Source organism: Orcinus orca, chromosome 3, assembly GCF_937001465.1.
Source record: "Orcinus orca chromosome 3, mOrcOrc1.1, whole genome shotgun sequence".
NCBI classification, from domain to species: Eukaryota; Metazoa; Chordata; class Mammalia; order Artiodactyla; family Delphinidae; genus Orcinus; species Orcinus orca.
This window is the reverse complement of record NC_064561.1, coordinates 135940360-135967478: the sequence shown is the minus strand read 5'-3', so window position 1 is coordinate 135967478 and position 27119 is coordinate 135940360. Positions and strand designations below refer to the sequence as shown.

At 43.5% G+C, this 27119-nt stretch overlaps 1 protein-coding gene across 2 annotated transcripts in view; it reads left to right on the top strand.

Annotated features, from left to right (window-relative positions):
- IPO11 (importin 11) overlaps window positions 1-25322 on the top strand; it is a 263491-nt gene extending 238169 nt beyond the window's left edge. Inside the window, exon 30 of one of the 2 annotated variants that reach the window (XM_049707903.1) lies at window positions 25050-25322. In XM_049707903.1, the coding sequence (XP_049563860.1) occupies window positions 25050-25067 (18 nt within the window). In that variant the 3' untranslated portion in view covers window positions 25068-25322. Of the gene's footprint in view, window positions 1-10389; window positions 11801-25049 lie in introns of those variants that run through there. The other variant, XM_033437895.2, reaches the window with a different exon arrangement.
- Window positions 25323-27119: the final 1797 nt, after the last annotated feature.

Sequence of the window (27119 nt, the reverse complement as noted above, 5' to 3'; positions counted from 1 at the left end):
AATTTGTAAAATAGCAATAGAGAACCAATATATGCACTTATTAGCTGTATGACTTTCTGAGTCTTGGGTTTCTCATCCAAAAAAAAAAAAAATATATATATATATATATAGATAGATAGATAGATCTTGTGTCATTTATGTGCAGATTTACTGAGATGATGTATGTAAAGTCCATTGTTAATCATTCCATGACTTAGTGTCAGGAGTCCATCCTGAGGAGCCTGATTATTTTCTCTCAGGTACCTAGCCTCCAATTTGGGCCCAGCTGCCAACAGGTGAGCGGTTGCACCTGGTTCCATTGTCCATGCCTTCTAGTCAAAATGTGATGTACGAACCAAGCAGCATCAGACTCAGACTGGGACCTTGTTAGAATCACTGAATCTCAGACCACATCCCAAACCGACTGAGTCAGAATCGATATTTTTTAACAAGGTCCCAGATGATTCATATGCACTTTAAAATTTGAGAGGCGCTACACTGGTGGTTCTCAAACATCACATATGCTGACAGAGCAAATGCCTGGGTCCAGAATTTATGAGCATGAGGCTTCAACATCTGTATTTTTAATATGCTTCCTAGTTATTTCTGATGCATAAAGGGTTATAACCACTAGAATAAATACTTAGAGATATACTTTAATATATGAGATTCAAATGAGAATTGTAAAATTTTCAATTAATACCTTTTTTTCTCTAAGGAAAGCAGCTATGCTATGTAAGCGTTACTAAGTGCTGCATTTTAAAAAGATACATAAAAGAATAAACATCAAAGAATAGCAGAGACGCTTTCTCACTAGTTCTTAACTAGTTCTTAACTCTTTCTCACTAGTTCTGATTCCTGTCCTGGCTTTATCAAATATACTTGATTAGACTTCGTAAGATTCATCCAGCTTCACTTCTCTTAGAAGCAGTACTTCCTAGACAACTCCACAAATGTGGAACCTTGGCATTAAACCCTTGGCTGTTTTCTCTTTTGCAAGAAAGATCTAACCACTTAGTAAATTATCAGAAGACAGACAAGAGTTTTTGGAAAGCTTTCTCTGTTCTGGGAGTACCTGCATCTCTTCCTCCATAGACAGAAGCATAAGAAGAAATCTCGGCAGTTGTAATTAGGGCAGCCCGGCCACGCTTCCATGACCCAGAGCACAGAGTTGCATTCCAAGAACCGAAACTAGCATGGCTTCTCTTCAGCACGCGCAGGGCAGAAGATCCAGAGTCTGGAGAGAGTACTCAGATTCAGACTCTTACCCTACCCAGGAGCTCCAAGTCCAAACAGCTAGATAAGGGCTATAGGCAAGAGCCAAAATCAAGAATGAGGGGCTGAGAGCAAACCTGGGCAGGAAGGCAGCAGGTTAGGAGGCAGTGATGAAGCTGCTGGACAGTTGCCACAACTGGCTTTGAGGAGCCTTCTTTACTAGGCAGCAGGGACATGAGGCAGATGCTCTGGGCTGCCTTTTAGGGCAGGGGGGATGAGCACTGTACCCTCCAAGATTCCACCATGAAGAGCAGAGTGAGCTGGGACGCAGGCCCAGCCAAGGGGGGACTAGAGGAAACTCTCCATTGTAGCCAGTGAGAGCTTGGCAGCCTGCACGCTCACTGCAAGGGCTGTTGATGACCACAGTCTTTCCAGGCTTTCCCAGCTCTAGAAAGTCTCCTGAGGTCCTGCCAGACCCAGCTCACTGACCCAGAGCCTATCAGTTGTGGGTCTGGTAATGCAGGCCTGGGCAGGCCATTCTGGGGTCTCTACCTCACTGAACAGAAAACACTGCGGCAGCATTTTTTTTTTTTTTTAATTTCTATTGGAGTATAGTTGACTTACAATGTTGTGTTAGTTTCAGGTGTACAGAAAAGTGAATCAGTACATATATCCAGAATACATGTACATATATCAACTCTTTTTTAGATTCCTTTCCCATATAGGCCATTACAGAGTATTGAATAGAGTTCCCTGTGCTATACAGTAGGTCTTTATTAGTTATCTATTTTATATATAGTAGTGTGTATATGTTAATCACAATCCCCTAATTTATTGCTTCCCCCCATGTTTCCCCTTTGGTAACCATAAGTTTGATTTCGAGATCTATGAGTCAGTTTCTGTTTTGTAAATAAGTTCATTTGTATCATTTGTTTAGATTCCACATGTAAGTGATATCATATTGATATTTGTCTTTCTCTGTCTGACTTACTTCACTTAGATGATAAGCTCTAGGTCCATCCATGTCACTGCAAATGGCATTACTTCATTCATTTTTATGGCTGAGTAATATTCCATTGAATATATGTACCACATCTTCTTTATCCATTCCTCTGTTGATGGACATTTAGGTTGCTTCTGTGTCTTGGCTATTGTAAATAGTGCTGCAGTGAACATTGGGGTGCATGTATCTTTTCAAATTATGGTTTTCTCCAGATATATGCCCAGGAGTGGGATTGCTGGGTCGTATGGTAATTCTATTTTTAGTTTTTTAAGGAACCTCCACACTGTTCTCCATAACCGTCCTACCAATTTACATTCCCACCAACAGTGTAGGAGGGTTCCTTTTCTCCACACCCTTTCCAGCATTTATTGTTTGCAGAGTTTTTGATGATGGCCATTCTGACCGGTGTGAGGTGATGCCTCATTGTAGTTTTGATTTGCATTTCTCTAATAATTAGTGATGTTGAGCATCTCTTCATGTGGTGGCAGCCTTTTTATTAACAGAAATTACAAATTTCCATTTTTGTTAGAAAAAGTAGCAAGTCATACTTCCTTCTACACTTCTTTCAGAGTCCTGAAGTATGTATATGATACCTATTCTTTCATTAAGGTTGCCCTATCCCACAATAAACCATCTAAAAGACATTTAAGCAAACCCCATGTGGTGTAAAATAAAGATATAATATTTTGCCACAGAGGCTCCAGGGGCCGGCTGGACACTTGATTGAATTGTATTCTCTGCTACTGGCTGGCTGTGGCTTAAAGCTTGTGCAGTTACATGCTCCTGGCTACTCAGCCTTTGGGTATTTCTCCTATGCCTCTCTTTCCCTTCCCTGGTCCTTCCTTTCTGCTTACCCTTCCCTTGTCTTACTCTCACATGCAGAGTTCCTAACCACTATTGTCTAACACCATTAAATCATATCAAATTACATATCACCCCCCTGTGTAATTTCCAGTGTGATTCTAACATGTCAAACCAGAAGATCAGACTCCTTAGAGATGGGAGTTGTCAGTGCCATAAAATCCAGGGGAGAGAGAGCCCTGGGGTAACTCGACTGGGCCCTTATCCCCCTGGAGCCCGTCTTCAGAAACAGTGTGTGCTGGTGGAAACAGTGTGGGTCTGGTCTCCTCTCAAGTTGTACTTCTCACTGTAGATGAGTATATGGGATTCTACTTTCATTGAAAAATCACATAAAGTCAGAGTCAGAGTCAGAGTGGTTCAGAGTCACTCCCTAGGTGCTCCTAGACCTCAAAGAATACCTCCCTTCACTCTGCACCCATGATTGTAATCCAGCAAACAACAACGACAAAGATCATTTTGATGGTGGTACTATTTAATATGATTCTCACAATATGAGTATTATTTCCTCCATTTTCCAGTTATGAAAATAGGCTGAGAAAGGCCCTGGGTCCCACGGCTGGTCGCTGATATCAACTGGGCCGCCTGACCTCGGGCCGTGCTCTTCACCACATCATTGCACGGCCCCCGAGCCATCCATCAGCCATCTCCCTCCGCGGCCTCCTCACCCGTACTCACCAGGCGCTATCCCTCCTCCCCTCCCTGTGCCATGCAGCCTCTCGCACTTGGCCTGGCCTTCACACAGCCTTCCCACGCATGCATCGCCTCTCCCGGTGCCCCATCCCCACACACAGGCACAGTCTCTCTCTCTCTCTCTAGGATTTGCATGGTCTTGGGTTGTCTGAAAGAAAAAGACCCGCCAGAGCCCACACTGGTGCTTCATGGGTCTGTAAGCCAAAACCTCCAGGCGAAGGGAGAGGTGCTCCCTCCTCTAGCTTCTAAGGCCATCCTTGCCAGTGCACATGTCCACGGGGTGCAGTGTACATGTGGCCGGCCGGGACCCGGGCCCTGGAAGGCTGCCCACCTCTGGCTGCCCAGCTTGTCTCTGCTCACCAAGATTCTCTGCATCTCACTGCTGTCCAGGCAAAAGGCAAAAAGAGCACAATATCAGAACTGTGATTACTTCAAACAGATAAAGAATCCTGTCTAGGTAACCCCATCACCCTTTTGTAGTTGCCAGGTCTGCGTGATTTATGCAAATGACCTGCCTGTGTTTGCTGGAAGCAGATGTTGGCATGTGCAAAGTAGCCTTCCTTGTCAAGGCTAAGGACTTCTCTCAGGAGAGGTCTGAGGGCAGGAAGCTTTGTTCTTTGGGCCAGAAAAACCAAGATTGAGCAATTAAAAATTGCAAAGCCAAATTTTTGAAAAGCAATTCTGCCAACATCCCAGGACCCAAGTCAGACAATCTCTTCTGAGATCACCAGGCCCCCCTTCCTGCTAAGGGCCACTAATGCCATCCCACTTGAGCATGCAGGGACAGCCTGCAGAGGATGTGCCATGAAGATAATGCAATTTGGCTGAATCGTTTGAACGCTCTGCAGATACAGCAGTAGCCCTGACCTCCAGAGCCTAGCCTTATTCATTGAGTAACTATGGCCCAGTACTTACTACATGCCCAGAATGGTCCTAAAGCTTTTCATCTACTAACTTGTTTACTTTTCATGATACTACCCCCTCCACAGAGAAGACATTGTGTCCAAGCGGTTGAGTGATTTGCTCAAGGTCACACAGCAAGCAGGTGGCAGAGCAAAACTTTGAAGCTGGGCTTTCAGCTCCAACGTCTGTGCAGTGGAGGATAAATCAGGATCCGTATGCTTCCTGCCTTGTCATCTCTGCAGAGAACAAACACCTCAGGATAAAATGTTATCAAAACAAGGCAGGAGGAAATCAGGAAAGTTTGGAACCAGGCACAGCACTCCCTCATGGGCGGGTAGAGCTTTGCGTGTTACAGAGCACTTGGGTGTGGGGAGTAGAGCTGTACATAGAAAGTCTTTTTCTTGTGGCCTTATTTGTGATGGAGTGTGAAGCTGTGAAGCTTGCTGTTCTTCATTCATCACCAGCCCCCTCAGACTGCAGAGAACAAAGATCCCCAAATCATGACGTGAGGCACAAGGCGAGGCATGGTGCACCCTGGGCAGGAGTGGAGGAAACCGTACAGCAGCCCAGCGAAGTTGCCTGGTCCCCTCCCCGCTGCAGCCCCTACTGGCCCCCAAGCAGGAAAGAGAAGTGGGGGCTTCCTGGAAAGCAGAGGTCGAGTGTCTGGGAGGGGCACTGGCCTATTTCTGCCCCCCCAAGGTCAGAGCTTGGAGAAGTCTCCCTGAGGCTCCGGTGACTGGTAGCAAGGCTGGTATCCGCCTCTCACTGGAGGTGGGGTGAGGCCGGAGCAGCTGAGCCCACTGGTAATGTAAATGACCCTCACCTTCCCCCAGCAGCCACTGCTGCCCCGTGATGGGCCAGGGTGAGGCCTTCTGGTGATTTAGAGTTAAACCAGAGGAGGTGGCTGGTAACTTAGAGTTTAACCAGAGGAAGCCCTTTAAACTGGACAGTCAGTCATAACAAAGTACCTGAATTTGAATATTTACACAAGGACTACATTTTCAATTAGTAGTGACTAAAAACATGCCACTGTGGTTTGAATTTACTGGTTTGGGGCAAATTTCATTTTGCCAATGCTGCGTAGGAATGGGCCTCCCTGGTTAAGGAAAGAATATACTGTTACACAAATAAAACAAGTTTCGTGTGAGTCCGTGGATGATTTGACAATGTCAGTTTATATGCACCACACATGCTTGAAAACGTTTATCCTCGCCGCCCACTGAGGAAGGGCTGTGTGGTGGGGAAACAGCAGCTGGCATAGCTTCTGCCACGAAATTCCAGACAGCTTTCTCCTTGGGACTGCTCTTATGGAATATTTTCACTAGGCAAGACAAAGATACTTTATACACACACATACACACACACAGTGTTGCTAAGAAGAAAGATTAAGCTGTGTGTGAGGGCTGGGAAGACTGAAGCTGGCAGTGCTTAGTGTTTTTTAGAAAGGCTGGTTATGGAAAGCTGCCTCGTGAGGTGACATTCAAGCAGAGACCTGAGTGAAGTGAGACACAGCTAAATACTATTTGAGACGGGTAATGGAATTGGGGTGAGGTTTTTTGGTTTGTTTGTTAGGGACTGAATCTTGTGTTCCCTCCAAATCCATGGGTTGAAGCCATAAACCCCTCCCTTCCTCCCCCATAATGGTATTTGGAGGTGGGTCCTTTAGGAGATGATTAGGTTTAGATGAGGTTGAAGGTGGGGCCCCCATGATGCGATTAGTGCCATTATAAAAAGAAGAGACACCAGAGCCCTTTCTTTCTCTCTCTGTCTTGTGAGGACCCAGTGAGAAGCCAGCTATCCACAAGCCAGAGGAGGTCTCTCACCAGGAACCCAATCTGCCAGCACCTTGATCTGGGACTTCCTAGCCTCCAAGGATATAAGAAATAAATGTCTATTATTCAAGCCACCCAGTCTACGGCATTTTGCTATAGCAGCCCAACCTCACTAACATAGTTTGATTTCATCTTGCTGAGCTAATGTCTGCTCTTAGCCATTTCACAGCTTCTGAAGATAAGCTCCAGAAGTTACCCCCACAGCATGGAAATGCCATCTCCCTGGTTTCAGGAAGGTATGTAGTAGCAGGAACGTGAATCTGAGAGGTAGTCATAGGAGGAAAGGAAAGGATGTTTATGATGAGCTCCCTCTCTTAGTTGGCACATAGGTGGGCCTAGGGTCACCAACTAGCTGATGGTTCACACCAAACTTGGGTACTTATTAGTTCCCACCAGGGCAACAGACACAGACCAGGACTGGTCAGGGCAAATCTGGATGTTTGTTAACCTAGTTTAGTTCCTGGTTTGAGTGATAAATGATCCTAATCCAGCCCTAGTTCACCTTTTCTCACGAGTGCCCCTGGGGTACAGTTATCATTGCTTCGGGCTTGGGCCGCTGACTGGTGATAGGACCTATAGAGGTTTAAGGGAAGAGAGAGTCTTTCTTAGGCCTCATAGCTAGGTGTGAAGTCATAAAATATTTATTTGGAAAAAAAGCATCTTGCCATTGTCACCTGTAATTAAACTTCTCTGAGGGGATTTTCAGTTTGAGACGGAAGTGGTCTGGGCAGGACTCTGATGTTTCTGCATCCCACGCTTTTACATTATCTTAATACCATTTAGAGCAGCGAATGTAGCAGTTAAGAATGAAGGCTCTGGCAGCAAACTGCTCTAGTTTGAAATATGTCTCTGTCACCTTCTAGTTGTAAGACGCTGTGCAAATTACTTAACTTCCCTGTGCCTTTGTTGCCTAAACGTGTGTAAAAACAATGCTTTTTTTCCACAAAGGTACATAAAGGTTAAATGAGGTAAATAAAGCACTTAGGGCAGTACCTGATATATATTAAAACGCTCCATAAACGTTGGCTATTACAGTATTACAATGATCATTATTATATTTTAATAGCTAAATATCTAAAAGATTATTGTCCTGTTTTATGGATAAGGAAACTGAGTTCAAATGTGTGTTGTTGTGGCCAGAGAAAACTGCAGAGATTTGAGCCAGGATTATGGGCAAGGTAGGTGGGTGAAGCGGAGGAGGTGGAGGATCCTGCACGTAGAGTCAGGAGAACACACGCTGTGGTCAGGGGACAGTGATGAGACAAGTGCCACTGGCGAAGACAGATAGAGTTGGTGGACAGTGGGCAAGAGGGGCTGGCTGTGGTGAAGATTATGGGGCAGAAACTGTCTGGAGAGTCTCCCACAGCTGGCTTTTCCTCTTGGCTGCCTGCATGAGGTCTCTCTGCATTATTTTCCTTGCAGGTCTGGGCTAAGAGCTGTTGGGTCTTTGGGAGTCCACACCTGCTGTCCCTCCGGCAAGGTGCAGCCTTTGGTTAAGGTTCTTGCATGCTGGGCAGGTGCAGGAGGCAGAGTGTGTCTCCGTGTCCAGGGGCCATCCCACCTCTCTGGCAGAGATCAGTTTATTTCATCCTCAGCTTCTGTTTCTTCATTAGTTGTGACTCCATTAGTTGCGAGGCTGGAACCCAATTCAACCTGGCTTAAGAAACATGGGAATTTATTGGCTCCCTTAGTTGACCTTGTTGGAATATATTGGTTTCAGGTGCAGTTTGATCCAGCGTCGTGTAGACCCAGTTTCTGGCATTTTTTGGCTCTGTTTTCCATAGTGTTGGCTTCCTGGGCAGTTCCAGGTACATGTAATCTTCCTTATGGAAATTCCAGCAGAAGAAGTGCTTTTTCCCCTACTGCCCCAACAAAGGTCTTATTGCATCTGAGTAGTTCTTGTTGGGCCACAGACCCAACTCCGAACCAATCGCTGGGTCCAAAAGAACGAGATGTCCTGATGGCCAGGCAAGCCTACGTCCTGTGCCTGTGTTTGGAACTGGGAATAGAATCTTCAGGATGGGGATGGAGCACAGGGGAGGAAACTCCCAGGAGAAGGGCAAAAAGAGCAAAAAACAAATAAAGGAAAAGTAGCTTCTTTGCACTGAGCCAAAGAATGATTGGTAAAAATGAGGTTTGTGTGTCTGGAATGGCTTTTAGTCTTCGTTATCCTGGAGAACAATGCCTGCAGCTGTTTTCTTCTTATTTGCTCTAGGTTTCTTTGGGCTTCGCCAAGTGGGCCCTGTCCCCATTGCTGTTCACTTATTTTTAAGCCTGACCACTTGTGGCCATCTACCCTATAACCCAATGTTCCAGCTTTGTTTTCTAATTGGAATTACACAACATATGCTCTCCTCTCTTCTCCCTGTGATCTTGAACTCACCAATCTCTCTCCTGTTCTGCCGCTGTCAGAACGGAAAGCTGCTCTCCAGTGGGGACCCAGCACCGCATCACACCTCATGCAAACTTGACTAGTATTTCAGGATTCAGCTCATGATGTTCCCTCACTTCACCCACCTGGACCTGAGTTTGCCGATAAACTCCTGTGATCCATGACTAAGCTCTGTGATGAAGGGGACCCGTGTCAGTTAATTCTTAAATCCTCTTACATTGGCTCTTTGACATTGCTGAGTAAGACTAAGCCTGCCAAGATGTAAATGTAGTGAATCAATTCTGTGGTTAAGGTTATAAAAATGTAAGCAGGGGCCTCGCCAACGACAGGCTTTCAGTGCCTGGTTGGGCACCTGGACCTGTGTCCTGTTGACAGAGGGGAGCCATTGAATGTTTCCGAGTAGAGAGAGACGCCCCCTGCTCATGACCACTATTCACATACTAAGTGTCAAGCCCTGTGCATGTGTCCTTCACATGTGTGATCTCATTTCACAGCCACAATAATTTGGCAGGAGGAGATTCTCTTTTCCAATGGCACCTACTCACCTGAAATCACACCTCATTCTTGGCAAGAATCCCTAAAAGCACATAGTATGTCTAGAAAACCAACCATCCACCCTCACTCAAGCCTCCAGTGCCGTGCTCCCTTCTCATCCTATAACATGTAAGCCCTGGGGGAGGAGTTCATTGTTCTCACTGTTTGGCAGGGCAGCTGAGGAAGACGTCATGGAAGGGTTAAAATAACAGTGAAAAGGAAATGACGCACTTCCCTCTCAATCAGTGCTTCCCTCTTCTTGGCCTTTTGCTTTTTCAGAGTGGAGATATCTGTACCCCTGTGTGTCCATTCCTTCCTCTTGGCTGACAGTCCCATCTCTCTGCCATCGATTTCCCTGTTAATTTCACACCCCTTAGATCTGATCTTCACATGCTCACCCCCTTCCTCTCCATGACCCTTTCCACCACAGAATAGCCTCCTGGACTTGTTCACTGTGTCCCCTGGCTGTCACTTCATGCCTGTCTGCATCTCTTTACCTGTGTGTCTCTCGGTGCATATATAGTGGCCCTTGCTTGACTTCCTCCCCTGTTTTTTAAGTCCATATCCTCTGGTCTGTTTTGCCAGATTTGCTCCCCAGGGGAATCGCACTTCCCCTGCTGCTTATCTGGCGTTGTCCAACTTTCATTTCTGTCAAGGACAACCGCTGTGCCCCTGAGTTGCATTTTGTTCTCCATCTTATTTCTCCTCTGTTACGTCCTGTGTTCAAACTCCAGCTCCACCTCACACTGGCTCTGCGGTCCTGGCAGAGTTGCTTTACCTCTCTACACCTCTGCGTCCTCCTCTGTTAAACAGGAACGGTGTTAGTATTTTTCCAGTAGGATTCTTGTGAAGGTTAAATGAGCTATGTAATGTGTGGAAAGTGTTCAGAACATTACCTGGCACAAAGTAGGCATCTGATGAGTGTCAGCTCTTCCTCTTGTGGTGGTGTGTTACATTGTTCTGACATGTTGATTCACAAGGGCTCCTCAAGAACAGCAAACCCGGGGCAGGCTCTGTGCTGGAGAGACAAACAGCAAGTTGGAGGGTGACCAAGTGGAAGGACAGCACGAGTGCCCTGTGCCAGCTGGGTGTCCCCTGACCTCACTTTTGCAAGCTTGGGAGGAAAGTCGCCTGTCCTTCAAGGAGGAGAAGACACCACTCTTGCTTACCAGTTAAGTAATAAAATGGAAAATCAAGTAGTTTGGGTAAATACTGACTTGGTAGGATTGACTCTCCATCTGTTTTATTTCCTTCTGATGATCCATCAAGATTCCTAAATGCAGTTTGGATTTTGAAAACATCTGGAATCAGCCAAGCACAGTTTGGAAGCTGTTGAGTGCTGACATTATAATCTGTATCTCTTGCTGCTCAGCTGTGCCTGCCTACTGTGCCCCGACCTACGAAGATGAAGCCAGCAGTGTGCTCCTTCAGACAGCATCCTGCCTCAGGGGGATTGAGGGTCCTTATGAGTATTGTGTGTGTGTGTGTGTGTGTGTGCACTTTATCTTTGCTCCTGGTTATAAATGTAATAATGTTCACTATTGAAACATTGGAAAATAAAGAAAAAGGTAAAGAAGCAGCAACTCATAATCCATTCACCCAGAAATAACCACTCTTAATGTTGTGATGTGTATGTGTGAAGGATTTTGTGTACATACACACACACCCCTTTTACTCTATGTGGTTTTAGAAAAACAAAACCAGGATCCTTTGTGTATGCATTTAGAATACTGGCATTTTTTGATAGCATTATATCCTATTTTTTCTATCTTTATACATTTTTTATAAATATAATATTTGAAAACTGCCTTAATATTCGGTGGATGGGTATTCTGTCAGTTCAGATCCTCCAAGAAGCAGATGCCAGGAGAGGGTTAACTGTACGAGGAACATGTCGGGAGAAATCTCTGTGAAGGACAAAGGAGAGGGAACAGGCAAGGCAGGGGGATGGTGCAAGTGTGACACCTGTGAGAGGAGATCAAGAGGAAGGGTTTGCCAGGGAGAGCATCACAGCCCTGAGAAGGGCTTGCCTAGGCTGATGGGGAGTCAGCCCTTGGGCAGAGGTTGCCCACCGCACAGTTCTCACGTTGGACAAGAACGGCCTGGCTCCGGTGCCCCTCCCATGCTTAGTCAATGGTGGGGGAGGGCAGCAGGGAGGAAGCGTGACCGCAACATGAACACTGATGTGGATCCAAAGGGATGGCAGCCGGAGGCTTCTCGTCACCTCTCCCCCGTGGAATAGTCTGTTGAAGGAGATCTGAATGGCACCGCTTCCTGGTCACCACAGAGTCCCCTAAGTTCTTTAATTAATCCTTTATTGTTAGCTATTTTGACCATCCTCATTTTTTTGCCATTATACATTAAGAAGCAATAAATACTCTTTGACATAAATCTTTGTGTTCTTCATTGATAATTTCCTTAGGGTGAATTAATATGTGGACTTCTGGTTGAACATAGTACACTGAAAATAATAAGTTTTCTTGGGCTGCCTCTTAAAACTCAATTTTGATTTGAAGAAATCAACAAAGTCAACATCTACAAACTTAACTGTGGAGACAGCAGTAGATGACACTTTCACAAAAAATTTAAAAGATGGAAAAATATTAAGATAAATGTTAACAGATTGATCAAAGGGAAAAAGATTGAAACCCAAGCTGCCTGCATAGGAGGAGGCCAGTAAGTTGTAGAAACCCTGAAAGGCTTAGGAATTGGAGGTACCACGTGTCCTAGAAGAGCGTGGGGACTGAGAGCAGGATGGCTTGGAAGTCTGCGTAAAAAGTCAGGCCTCCCGATGGCCTCCACCGCCCCAGGTGGCCACCCTTGCTGAGGAGATGGGAGCTTCAACCTCAAAGAGGCTGCTGACTTTGGGATGTTAGACTGGGTAGAGGACATGAGCACAATGTATAAAACAGAGATTACATGCAAGTCTACAGACTAACCCTCTCCCTTCCTCCATTCCACTTTCTTGGCCTCAGTTTTTCCATCTGTAAAAATGGGGATAAGTTAATAATAGTACTTTACCTTCCAGCGTTGTTTTAAGGATAAAAACATAAAACATGTAGAACAGTAGCTGGCGCATAGTAAGTACGTGTAAGTATTTGCTCTCACTGTCAATGCCGTCATCATATATATACACTGAGCTTTCTCTTTTTTCCATTTATCCATTTACTGAACCTTATGCTGTTATCATACTGTTTTAGCTCATAAGGCTTTGTATTCTGTTTCCCCTCCTTTATTTGAAAGTAAATTAATGGATTTATTTTTTAGAGCACTGATCTCTTTACAAGATACAGTCTTCCACTTTCAGAATGTGTACGTCTCCTCATTTATTCAAATATTCTGTGTCCATCAAACATGTTTTTAGTTTTCTTTTGTTAATATCTGCATTTCATCTTAATTTTGTTCCTAGACCCTTTGCTGTTGCTAATGTGGGTGGAAATTTTGTTTCCAGTATATTTTCAAACTAGTCAATACTGATATTTGAGGGCTATACATAATTACTTTGTAGCTTGCTACTTTGTTAATATTATTAAATATTTTTAGTATTTCTGATAGCTTTTCAGTAGATTTCCTTAATGTTTTATTTAACAAAGCATTAATTCAACACATATATTTCAAGCTGGTACTGTGAGGTGGAAACCCCGTGATCAATGAAACCAACACAGTGTTTCCCCGTGGAGCTTACGTTCTGACAGGGAAACATGCAGAAACAGGTAGTGATGATCACAGAACTTGTTACCTAAGGCTTCCTGGAGTGCCCTGGCAATAACCACGTCCTTACAGAAATTGGATCAGTAGTAAAAAAAATCACCAATCCTTCCAAATCACCTATATTATAGGTAAATTCTACCAAATATTCATGGAACATAATTCTAATCTTGAAGTGACTCTTCAAGAGAATAGAAAAGAGTAAATGTTCCTCAACTCACCTTGTAAAGTTAGTATAATCTTGGGATCCAGAAGAGTCAGGCAGAAATGAAAACCCAACAATGTATAACGTATATACACTTATATATGTAGGTAGAGCTTTAATGATCCAGTTTGGTTTATCGTAAAAACACAAAGATGGTTGAACCCTAGAATATCCATTAATGTCATTCACCACATTGACAGAATTGGAGAGTAGGTGAGACAGGAAATCGAGTACGTTAGAGCCATATCTTAACTTCTGCAAATTCAAGTATATGTTTTTCATGCAAACAAAGTCAAATGGTCAGCAGCACTTGGTACATCTCTTGGAGCAGTGTTCTCCTGGGAAATCCCCAGAGATGGGGCAGTAGAAGGCGTGTCTGTCCACTCTCGACCATGTAGGTTGGGCCTGGCAATCTGGCAGAACCAGGCACCAGACTCCAGAGAGGAGCTCTTGGGCTGTGGAGCTTTTAAGCTCCATGACTAGGGAATCACTGGCTCTTTCTCTATGTGGTAGCTAGAGGGACTGATGTCGAAGCCTTTGGAACGTTTGGCCGCTCGTGGCAGGATTAGCCACCTCAGCTCCATCCTGGTGAGATGGGGAACTGGAGTCTAAATCTTGTGCTTGACCAGAATATATTGCTTCAAGGAGTGAGCTTTAGCCAGTTTCCTTGGGACCTTGCAGAAGAGCAACTCCAGTTCTGGGAGGTCGGCCTTCAGAGGATCGGTCTTGAAAAATAAACCCTTAATTGTCAATACTTTAAGCATAAAAAAGAGAAAAATAGCAAAAATTGAGGAAAGTTAGATGTTACTTTTATAGTCCTTATTATATGTCATACATTGTAATATACATTTTTTACATGTACAGGGTTGAATATGCCCCATCTTATATTGTTCTTTGTAGGTGATTCAGTGAGATTTCTAAGTATTGAAACATACAAATTTTGCTTTCAAGACTCCACTAAAAGGCCCTTTTCTGAAAAGCAGTTCATATAGAGACAACACTTAAAAGTACTTGGAAACTCACTTTGAACAAACAAGCAAGCAAAAATTGTGACTGTATAACAAGGGCTCTGAAGCCAACAGTGGGCAATCTGGCTCAGACAAGATGGTGCTGGATTAGAACAGTGTGAGATGGAGATGTGCCATGTAGATTAAGGGTGCTGAGAGGTTTCTAATGAAGAGCTGGGTTCAGTTAATAGTGAAAGTCGCTCTTTGTGGTTCAATGTGTGTAGTAAACTAAGTGTATAACATGCTCGGTACAGAGGGAGGGTGCAGTCATTCTCAACCGATATTTTTTACTTCTCTATAAAGGGATGAGTTGAAAGCCACTTTATACACTGTAATGTACAGTTACAGGAATTGGAATGACCTCAAATGATTATCAGAGGCAAAATTCTGGGTTCGGTTTGGCCATAGATTATCAAATGTCTTAAAATGTTCCAAACTTGAACACGAATTAGTGACAGTCCTAACTAGTATAGATAGGTGTGCAGGCACTGATGTTTCAAGATGTCTGTAGAGTTAGGACAAACTAATCATGCAGTTCCAGATAAGCCAAAAAAAGGTAGAATGGCTTTTTCTCACTCATGAAACGCTTCAAAGTGGGATTCCTGGCTGGCAAAAGGCTCTCCTCCATGAAGTAATTCAGGGATCCAGCCTCCTTCCATCTGTGGCCTCATCATTCCCTAGAGCCTTGTCATTTTTAGCATCTAGTGGGCAGAAGGAGAAAGAGAAGGCATGAAGTCCACCACTATTTAAAAACCTTGGCCAAGAGATAGCACATCACCTCCATTTACTTTCTGTTGGCTCTAACTCTGTCTTATGGCCACATCTAATTACACAGGAAGCTAGGAGGTATAGTCTAGTTTTGTGCTCAGGAAGAGGAGAAGGACATGGATTTGGTGACTAGCTAACAGTCTCTGCTATAGTGTTTATTATTTCATTGGTAAGAGTGAAAAAGCATAAACAATATAAATGAACAATGGTTGGAGACTGAATAAATAAATTATGGGACATCACCATAGCTACATGGCATCTGAGCTTCCCTATCTGTTGAGACTGAAATGAAATTGGCTCAAGCTCTTTATCTGACAGCGTGTGGAAAATTCAATATCCTCTCTAGGACTTTGATGAATTTCCAGGAGCCAAGTTCTTACAGGCATTTGCAGTGCTGACTTCTGGCTCTGTCAACCTCAGTTTCCATCTCACAGACTGCGAGGCAGCCCAGACACATCGCTTGTCCTCTTTTCTTGGTTTATCCTCAGCCCACTCTGGTGAGGCATCTGGGTGTGCAGCAGCCTGTACTAAAGGTTGGAGTGGGTGTTACTGTTATTTAGTATCATCATAGACTCCTGAAAAGTTCCATTACTCTGGGTCCCCATCATATTGCTCTACCTCTTTCACCCTCCATGACTTTAGCCCTCTGCTTGTAGATCCAAACACTCACAAAGGACTTGTCTACTCTGGGTTTAAGCTCTTTAGTAACACAGAAGGATTGGGATGATTAGATTTGACTTTCTAGGTCTCCAACCAGTCTCCAAATGGAATGACACAGTATATAATTTTCTCCACTGATAGAAATTATGTAACCTCTCATATTAGAAGGCAAAAGCACCCACTGTCAGTTTTGTTTTTGCATATTTTTTAATCCTACTACTCACATATAATTCCACATAGTCATTACAGCTGATGCTTTATTGTTAAGTGAAAAAAAGCAGGCTATCGAATTATATCCCAATATTGTATCAAAAATACACAAAGATGCACAGAAAAAAGATCAAGAGATATGTACCATAAGGTTAACAGTGGGTGGTTCTATTGTAGGTATTTATTTTCTTCTTTATATATTTTTCTGTATCATTTGAAATATCTGTAATGAACATGTTTTGCTGTTATAAACAGAAAAGGAAAGATTAATTTTCAATACAATTCTATTGTCTAAATTGAGCCAAACAGATACTTTACCAAATTCTATCTTCATTGGATCTATTATTCTACGGTTCACATTCTTATTACAAGTATTTGCTGAATTCCTCCCTCTGGGTTCAGAAGAGGGAATGATCACCAAGGAATGGGAATGGTAGGGGAAACTTAGGGACCTGGGTGGAACCAGGGCTGGCTTTTGAATACTCAGTTTCATTTTTTTAAGCATGTGTCCTGAGATGGCCCACCCTGGAGTGCACTTGATCTTGTTTATCTGCCCTTTCCTCTTATTCCAAATTCCACGTGGTCTATTCTTAATGCCAGACTTACAGAAGGTATTGGTAAACCTAGTTAGTCCACAAGGATCCATTAGGTCTTATCTAACACCAAGGTGAAGGACAAAGTTTGGAGTATTCTGAGCCATTCTTAGGTAGGATGCTCTTGGCAATTTTATATTTGAGCCTTCTTTTCCTCTTATGAAATTGCGAACTCCTGGCTGGAGAGTTGGGGGTGGTGGGTGTCACATTAACAGAAAACAGCCTCCCAAATCCATCCCTTCATGGTTAAGAGTATGAACTTTGGATCTAGACTGTTTGGACTTGAGACCCAGCTTTGCTACTTGCCGGCTGAGTGACCTTGAGAAATTATTAACCGCTCGTGCCTCAGTTTCTTCATCTGTAAAACGAGTGTAGAGTATTTTCTACATCCTAGAGTGCTTGGAGAGATTAAATGAGTTAGTACTCATCAATAGCGCCTAACAGGGCATAAGCACCATGTACGTGTAATTTGATAAATAAAGAACTATGAGTGGTGATAAGCTCTAACCCAGTGTGGTCAGAACCCCTAAAGGCAGGCTCCCTGCCTAATTCAGGAGTCTGGACATTGCTAAATGGAATGAAGAGCTGGATCTGTGTACTACATCAAGTTCCCAGAAATGGGAGATTTCCCAGTTTCAGGAGATGTTACAGCCCAGGGCCCCTCAGAGTTGCAGTTTGGCCCTTTTATTTTGTACGTGGAGAAATGGCGACCCAGGGGTTGTCAGTCACTTTCTCAGCTCCACACAGCTGGTTTACGGTGGGGCCACAGCCAGGGCACCCACTCCAAACACATTCTTTTTATATTAAGTTCAAATACATATCCATACATATCTAATATAGTCAAGCATGCATGTAATTTGGAAAGGGGAAAGAATTCATGAATAAGCCTCTTTTTGAATAAGTAGATTTCATTCATTAGCATGCTTTCTTATTACAAATTATCTAATCATTATCCTTATTGGAAACACTCAATGCCAAACAGAAATTGCAGCTCTGTGAACGTCAGTATGTTGTTGGTGAATTTTGTCGTGGGCTAAAGTCTTTCTTCCCCCTTTAGTCTTTCACTGACCTTCTCACTTCTCCCCTCTTTCCATTCCTGTGGAACTCTGCCAAGTAGCACCCCTACTTTTAATAGAATTAAGTTAAAAATAATCCACTGCCTTAACACATCTGGTTATCTTTTTCTTTTTCTTTTTTTTTTTTTTTTGCCCTCACTCTGTGGCTTGTGGGATCTTAGTTTCCTGACCAGGATTGAAGCCAGGCCCACAGCAGTGAAAGCGCGGAGTCCTAACCACTGGACTGCCGAGGAATTCTCATGGTTACCTTTTTCATTATTTTTGAGTATTATCTTTTTGTTCTTGTCCGTATGCACATAGAGTTTTGCACGGTTATGTCTGTAGTACTCAAAAAACTTTGAAGTATGCGCTTGTCATTTAATGTTATTTATAAATATTTTATATATCCACAAATTTCCCATAAATACCCACTGTTAATGGTTACATAATTCATTGTGATTAAACTAACCATAAAGTTATAAAATCTTCTCCCTATTATTGACATTTGAATTGTTTCCGTTTTAAGGTGTTGAATGTGGTGCTATAATATGTACTTTTTTCTTCTGTTGATTTATTGCCAAAGGACATAGTCTCAGGATTGGAATTATGTGGTCAAATGTATGAATATTTTTATAGCCAAAAAGTTATATTGCTCTATATTTCTTTCTGGTGATAATGCCCCCAGCAGTGTATGAGTATACCATTTTCACCACGCTCCTATCAACACTGAATATCTAACAGCTTTTACTCCCAAACAGGTGTGCTTGTACCAGGAAAGAGTTCATTGAAGTGATGACAAATCATTGATGAGTGTTATGTGGAATGAACTTGATAGTTTCCCTGACTGGGAAATTTCCTTTTCATTTCACACTCAATTAGTAAGATCTATAAGCATCATGACTTTTAGTTCCATAACAGTGCCTTGCATAGCAGATATCCAATAACTTATTGGTTTAATTTTGTGTCCTATATGATGCTGACCTCTGGTAGTCATGCTATATACATCACGGTACCCTACAGTAGAAAAGAACAAAGTGAAAGGGGAGGGGAGGTGCCAAAAAGTGGAAGAGATGCTCTCAGATTTCCCAGGAGGGAAAATGGGGAGCATCTCCCCCAAATGCAGGGTCACAACCCTGTCCACTAGTGCCTTGGGCATCACCGAGTCTGTCCATGTCTACTCCCTGACCCTTAAACATGAATCTCCTCCCTGCCCTTCCCAACCCCACCCCCAGCATCTCTTCTACCTCAGCTTCCCCTCCATTCCCTCTCCCCCAGGTTGGGCTTGTGCTCCCTTCCTTCACTTGTTTGGTCAGATATTCGCCATCCTCAGCCTGTGAGGGATCCAACGATTAAACATGTGTGAGTTTGCAGGGAAGGAATTGGAGACACAGATGTAGAGAACAAACGTATGGACACGAATGGGGGAAAGCGGCGGGGGTGGTGGTGATGGTGTGATGAATTGGGCCATTGGAATTGACATGTATACACTGATGTGTATAAAACTGATGACTAATAAGAAGCTGCTGTATAAAAAAATAAATATAATAAAATTCAAAAATTAAAAAAACAAAAACAAAAAACATGTGTGAGCCCTGCCTTCCCAGAATTTGAAGTTTCTGGGAAGAGAGAAAGGCATTTTTAAAAGGCAGAATGGGATAAGTGTCATAAGAATACTTCAGAGAAGGTGCTCTGGGAGGTTTCTTCTGGGCAAGGTATCTGAGAAGATTTTACTGAAGTGGTGTCCAAACTGGGCTGTGAGGACTGGGAAGGATTTGGACAGTGGATCTGACAGTGTCCCCCAGCTTCTCAGGATCCTCAATGCCATCCAGATCCTTATTGCTTCAGTCACCAAAACAGGTACCCCAGAGAGCTGAATATGCCAGGGGCCATGCAGAAGGTTAAAAAATGTACATGGCATATTTCCTTCTCAATTTAGAAGATGGTTTTGGTTTTTTCTCTGTTACTGGGGTGAAACAAATTTTTTGAAAAGTGAATGTGCTTCAGCTGGGTGAGGCAGTACAGGGGCCGTCAGTGCGGTGCCCAGGTATGTGGAGGGTGGCAGCTGATTGAGGACTGCCCTGGGGGGTTGAGGCTGTCCTTCCTTCAGACTGGTCCATGCCTGTGCTTTATTGATTTTTGCTTTTGTTTTATTCACTACTGACTGTGCTGGACCAGTTGTTAGATATTTCACTTATTATCCCTGGGAGAAGGGACACTGGGATATCTTGTAATCTACAGAGAATGCAGGTGCAGTCTGTGAGGTTAGGTGACCAGGGCTCTAGTGCCAATCCTAGTGCCTCGCGTCAGAAAAGAACCCAGGTTGTTGATTTTAAATGTATGAAAATTGGATCATTTGCATCATCTCTTTAGTTGTTATTATCTTCTCTGTCTAGTCCTCTCTATGCCAACCCAAGCCTCCTCAACTATTTCCTTTTCTTTAAGTGCAGCTCTCTGTTAACCTGCATACATTATAGTTGATCCTTCCCCCATTCTCACCAGATTTCCCAGGCTACGGGGATATTACAGATTTAGAGGAGTGTTATCTGAAGTGATATGTCTGAGGAAGATGCTCAAACCCCTGAAAACTTACACATGCTTCTAAATGCATGTTTTGTTTCAGTGTCTCAGAATACTTGTAACTGCTGTATCATGATGACACAATATGGACAGACACATTTATCTGCTGCTTTTTCCAATTCTAATTATCATGGTAGTGAAGCTGACACTCTTCCTCCCCACTCACAAAGAGACAAAAAGGCATCCTAGGGGGTAGAGTCCACTTACACTCAAGTGAACTGTCTGCCTTACTGAAGCTCTCCTTAGAACACTGTGTCTGGAGCTTTTGTGTTTAGGGTTTGACCATGGTCTTTCCCATTTACAATCAGGGAGCTCTGGTTGTGAGAGTAGCATGCCTTCCAGGGGATGGGGTTGGAATGAGGTTAGGCTCCTACTTGGAGGGTCTGTGGTTATCTAGAACTTTTCCTACTCTCAGTCTATTGATTTGAAACCAGGCCCCTTCCGTATTCCTCCCTTTGGGGAAATGGTGGGGTGATCTATAAATTGAGTCAGTATCCAGTGGTCCTGAGCAATGGGATTTATTCAGAGTAAAGTAAAAATGGACACATTGCGCCCCTTCCGCCTACCATAGGACCTGAGCCCTCCGACCCCCCGCTGAAGCTCTAGAGTTGGAGGTGAATTTGGCACACAGAGAATGGTCTTTCATGTTATCTTTTCCTGGTACTCGGGGCTTATCAAAGAGCTCTCTTTAAAAAAAAAAACTACTTATTTTTTGGGAATATAAGTAACCTGACACTATAGTAATTCTGTGTTCCTGGGAATCTATTTTAAGAACTCTACATGCTAATCATTGACCTCTGATTCTTGAGCACGGGATGCACTTCGCAGATCATTTTGGTCTCCCCATAGTCCTTGTGCGTTTTCAGCCTAACATTACCATTTGAATAAATCAGGACAGACTTGCATATGCTAGGGTATAAGATAAATCCTGAAATCTCAGTGGTGTAACACAGCACAGTGAATACTCCGTCATGTAAAGTTCATTCTGGGTTGTGTGGCCCTCCCTAATCTTGTAGCTACACCGTTTGGTACGTGTGGATTTCAGGGTGGCTGCTAAAAGGGAAAAGAGGGATTGAGGAGGCACATTGGCTTTTACTGTTTCAGCCCATAAGTGACATAGTTCATGAGCAAGAACCAGGCACATGGCCCCAGTAGAACTGCAGCAGGTGAGGGAATGTGAGGAAAGAGGATGCACAGGGGGCATTTGGTGAGCACCATCCAACTCTCTCTGCCACGTCAGTCTTACCCCCAGATGCTTGTAACTTGGAAGGTAAAAGCAGGTTGTCTCGCTCTAAAAGCTTCTCACGTTTTGGGAATAGCAGGAGCTCTCTTTAACAGTGTCCACTTCACAGTTTTCCTAGAATAGCAGGGGATCTCCATTCCCCCACGAATCATACTGACTGACACGCTTGACACCCGTTGGCACCCTCTTGGCTGGAGGGTCACTCCCGAGATACGTCCACTTGCTTCCACTCCCACCCCTCCAGGGTGTGTTTACCAGGTGTGGAAACCGTTTATGAAATATGTTCACAGCTCCCTCGCTCCTTGTATCCATGCCCCTGTGCAATTCCTCTAAGAGGGTGGAGTCTGTTCCTCTACCCTTGAACAGTGGCTGGCCTTGGGACTTGCTTTGAACCACAGGATGTGGCAGAAGTGACAAGTACGCTGTGGCTCACTGAACACGCCCAGGTGGTCTGCTGGCCCCTTCACCTCAGCCAACATTCTGTCAGACCCCAGAAGCAGAATGGCCCAGCTGATGGCAGCTGACACACAAGGAGCTCCCAGAGCCCAGTCTCCACTGCTGACTGTGGAAGTGTGGTCTTCAGGATGGTTTGCAACCAAGCAACAGCTAACTGACACACCAGGGGTCGGCGTGCTCAGCAATGTGTATATACCAGCTGTGTTGTTTTCTAACTAAGAATGTAATTACATATTACTATAAAAGGATGAAATGTGAGGGTGAAAATGAAGAAAACTATTTCTACGAAAACTAAATTGAATGCTTTGTAAAGACTTGATAAAACAGTACCTTTAAAAATTTCAAGTAAGATGTGGTGAGACATCTATAAAGAAACAGAGGGAAAGTCATAAAAAGTGTGATGGATTTACCCTCCAATTGCTTCGCATATGTATATATATATAACTTAAAAAAATTTTAGTCTTTATTAATAAGTTCAATCTGGATATCATAGATCATTAGATTGTGAGGAGAGGTCTAAGGCTGCTGTACAGATATGCCTCACAATTTGTTGGCTTAAAGAAGATGGAATTTTATTTGCTTGTTGTTTTTTTTTTTGTCCTATGTAGTAATCCAAGTTGATCATTCTAGTTCAGCGGGGAGTTGGTCTGTGCAGTCATTCAGGGATCCAGGATTTTCATCATTTTGTTCTGCCAACCCCCTAGGCCTTGTTGGTACCTAAATGGTAGAAACTGTGTTATGGGTTCTGGAATCAGAAGAGGACAGAGAGCATTGAAGAGGCATAACCTTTATCTCAAGACATCAGTCACAAGAGGCACCCTCACTTCTGCCAACACTCCACTGACAAAAACTCAGTCACATGACCACGTGACTGTAGTTAAACCATGCCTAACTACAGGAGAGACTGGGAAATGTATGGTTTTGGGACAAAAACATGCTGAGCTAAAATCCTTTTATCAGAGAGAGGGTGAGAATGGATTTGGGTGAAGAGGCAGCAGTCTCCACCAGAAGGATGCGTCTTAGAAATGTTTCTTGCAAGAAGGACAATGGGAAGTTTGAATGAATGGACCCACACCCAGTGGGAAGGCCTTGGTGAATTGATCTGCACGTCTATATTTTAAACTAAAATAACACATTTATGATAAGAATGTATCTGTTTCCATGACTTATAGCCTTGATTTCTTCAAATTAATTGACCACTTATGATGGTCCTGCTTATGATAGAGATGAGGACTTTTTATTCTTTCTGTCTCTTTGCTCTTCAGTGTCTCCCTTTTGTTTGCACTTCTGGGGGCTCAAGAATACGGCAGACTCCTTGAGTGTCTGCATGCCATTTTGAAGTGATGTATGTTCCTGAGTAGCCTCCTGTTTTTAAAAGAAAATGTAGAGTTAGCTCAGTGCTTGAGATGTGGCCAGCTGACTAAGAGAAGGCAGGAAAAAGAGTAATGTCTAACTGTACGCATTCCTTAGTCAGTACCCAAGAAAAGGTTAGGCTGAAAGATGGCAAGAAGTTGCTTCCCGAATCCAACTTTGCTTGCACACAACGCCTCTCTACAGGTACAAGTGGCTCCATTTATCGTGGGAACTGAGGCCACGAGATCTTGATTTCTGGCTGCACAGTGAACTGTTGGAAGTCCCTGTGGGAGCTGCTCTGCATGAATGGTTGGAGCTGGTCCTTCTGCACCTAGAGGAGCCATGCTGAAGATTTGAAGAAATGGATGCTGGGCCTGGATTGAGCACGTGCCACTTAAAACTCCCACAGTTGGGCGCTGGCTCCCCTCAGCTTGTTCCTGGGCCCAGAGAACCTGGGTCCCAGATGTGCCCCATTTGGGTGCCTGCCTCTGTCCCTTCTCCTTGTGTTTGATGCTCTTCAAGAACCCTTAGCCTCGTCATCACCTCACTCCCTGCTCTTTTCCTTCAGTTCACACCGGTGGGCCTGACTCTGGAAAAGGGTTTTTAAATAAAAGAACATTGAAATAAAGGCACAAACACATGAAAAGATGTTCAGCATCACTAATTATCAGAGAAATGCAAATCAAAACCAGAATTATTTATCACCTCACACCTGTCAGAATGATGATCATCAAAAAATCTATAAACAATAAATGCTGGAGAGGGTGTGGAGAAAAGGAAACCCTCTTGCACTGTTGGTGGGAATGTAAATTGATACAGCCACTGTGCAGAACAGTATGGAGTTTCCTTAAAAAACTAAAAATAGAACTACCATATGACCCAGCAATCCCACTCCTGGGCATATACCCAGAGAAAACCATAATTCAAAAAGATACATGCACCCCAATATTCATTGCAGCTCTATTTACAATATCCAGGACATGGAAGCAACCTAAATGTCCATCAACAGAGGAATGGATAAAGAAGATGTGGTACATATATACAATGGAATATTACTCACCCATAAAAGGAACAAAATTGTGCCATTTGCAGAGACATGGATGGATCTAGAGACTGTCATACAGAGTAAAGTAAGTCAGAAAGAGAAAAAAATATTGTATAATATCGCTTATATGTGGAATCTAGAAAAATGGTACAGATGAACTTATTTGCAAAGCAGGAATAGAGACACAGACATAGGGAACAAATGTATGGACACCAAGGGGGAAAGGGCGGGGGATGAATTGGCACATTGGGATTGACATATATACAGTGCTGTGTATAAAATAGATAACTAATGAGAACCTGCTGTATAGTGCAGGGAACTTAGTGCTCTGTGGTGAGCTAAATGGGAAGGAAAGCCAAAAAAGAGGGGAGGGGATATATGTATATGTATAGCTGATTTACTTTGCTGTACAGCAGAAACTAACGCAACAGTGTACTCCAATAAAAATTTTAAGAAAACCTAAAATATATTAATAAATAAATAAAATAAAGGAACATTTTCTAACTTGAAAGGAAGTCATATTTTTCTCCATTTGTCTGCCGGAGTGTTCTGAAAAGTTGGCTTACAAGTGATAATGTGGAAGAATCTACACAGATATCCAGCAACAGGATATTACAGACGTTTTACTGTCTCACAGTGTGTGAGAGCAGGATCCTGATGTGTCATCCAAGATATTGTCCCATATCTGCTCAGTATCACATGGGCCTGATCTGGGAGATACTGTTTATTAAACGCAGGATTTTTCTTTTTTCTTTATTAGGCAAGGAGAAACACGTAGGACACTGCTGCAGGAAACCAGAAATTCAAAGTTGCTATATTTTGTCTCCTTCCAAGTGTGGGTTTGGATTGTGGAGACACTGATAGCTACTCTTTCTGAATACCTACTGTGTGCCAGACACTGAGGTAAGGGCTTTACATGTATCATTTCATTCAGTCTCGGCAATAATCCTGTGATCATTTTCCCCAACTTACAGACCAGGGATGTAAGTATTCGGAGAAATTACTTTCCTAAGATATCCAACTATTAAGTCATGGAGCAGATGTTCAAGTCCAATTTTCCTCTTCATCACAGCACAGCGTGAAGGGTACACATAGCAGTGCTTATTCCAGAAAATGTTAAAAAGTACACTATAAGATTCAGCATTCCCAAAAAAGAAGTCTGGCTGTCTGGCTCATTTTGTGGAGGATGCTTGGTAGTCTATGTAAAAAAAAAAAATAAGGCAGATTATACTCTCTGATAATGTGGCTGTAAGACGTTACTCCCCGTGTGCTGAGAACAGGTAACACCCGCTCCCACCCGTATGTTATAGGTCTGAGAGCACCTTCGTCTTCTCCAGCTCTGGTTTGTTTGTGCTCCTTGGCAGCTGTGCTCTGGTCAGATATTTTTCCATAAAAGGTTCTGCCACGGGCACTGGCTTCCTCCATGCAGAGGATGCCAGGGGCCCATTTCGTCAGCCTTTTCTCTAGCTTGAAACCCACTGAGAATGTGTCACTTCCGAATTTCCATGTAACCTTGGGGTTTAGGAATGTCAGTTGTTTTTTCCTGTTCTTTCTGTTTTGAATCAGAGAGGAAAAGGCTATTCAGGTGCTCACAAGATTTATTAAAAGCACTGTCTGGTTTGGGTAGATGATTGTTGAGTGATGAAAATCCCCTTACAATCGGGACCTAACAATCACAAGTGCATCAGGATTGGGGTTCAGGGGTGAGGGCGAGGAGGCCAAGGACTGAGATGGGCAGGAGAAGAAAGACACGTGATCTGTGGGTGCCCCGCTGCTGTGCCCTGTAGCATCTGCCTTCCCCTCCGAGGCCCTGAAGTTGCTGGCTCTCTTGTCTGTCTTCCCCTGTGATTCTGACTCCTTGAGGGTGTATATGACATTTACCAGGTGATCAACAAGTGTTTGTTGAATGAACAAGTGAATGAGAGTTCTGATCTCCAATTCAGGCTAAAGAAATACATATCTTAAAACTTGACTAATTCCCCCTCTAGAATAGGATGGATTGGGAAGAAAGGCATTTGGTTTGATATTTACATGCCCAGAGCTATACTCTCCTGTCATGCTCTAACAAGGTTTTCATTCCTGGCTCCCCCTGAGATTCTAACTTAATTGGCCTAGGGTGGGCCTACAGAAATCAGTATTTTGTAAAAAGCTCCCTAGGAGTTTCTATTGAGCAATCAAGGTTGAAAACCACCATTCTGCTTATACTTAGAGGAATTAGTACCTTATGGCTGATGGAGCTTGTGGGTGGATTATGTCCTGGCTGAGTCTTGTGGGAAAAAGCTATTGGCTCGCAAACACATTTACCCAAAGATAGGAGACAAGGACATTTTCTGAAAGCTCAGCTCAGGTGCTCAACTCTGGTCTGATTCAGTAACTGCTCCTCTGTAGGACGTCTCAGCAGGCATTTAACTGATGCCCTAAGTGGATTCTCCTGAGAGCCTCAGCATCTTTCCTCCGTCAACCTTCCCCTACCAGCATTCTAGTCTAAGAGCAATAACTTATCTGACAAACCTGAGAACGCGTTAAATGGATAGACACAGCTTCCTGGTAGAAAGGCTGAACTGAGGAGAATGGGGTTAGGAATAAATATATGTCTCTCTTGCTGTGAAAATGGAGATTTGAATTGTGTTAAGATGCTAGGATGCATGAAAATTTTGTGTAAGTAGCCAATGGAGCGAGAACTCTGATTGTTTTTCTTAGGTTGTTATAATAAAGACTTAAAACGTTTTCTGGCTTCACTGGTTTCTTACTCCACGTGCCCCTGTGATGGAGTTCGTGCATAATACAGCTCGGGTCAGCTTCCTTTTCGCTGTGTGCTGGGGGCGTGGGT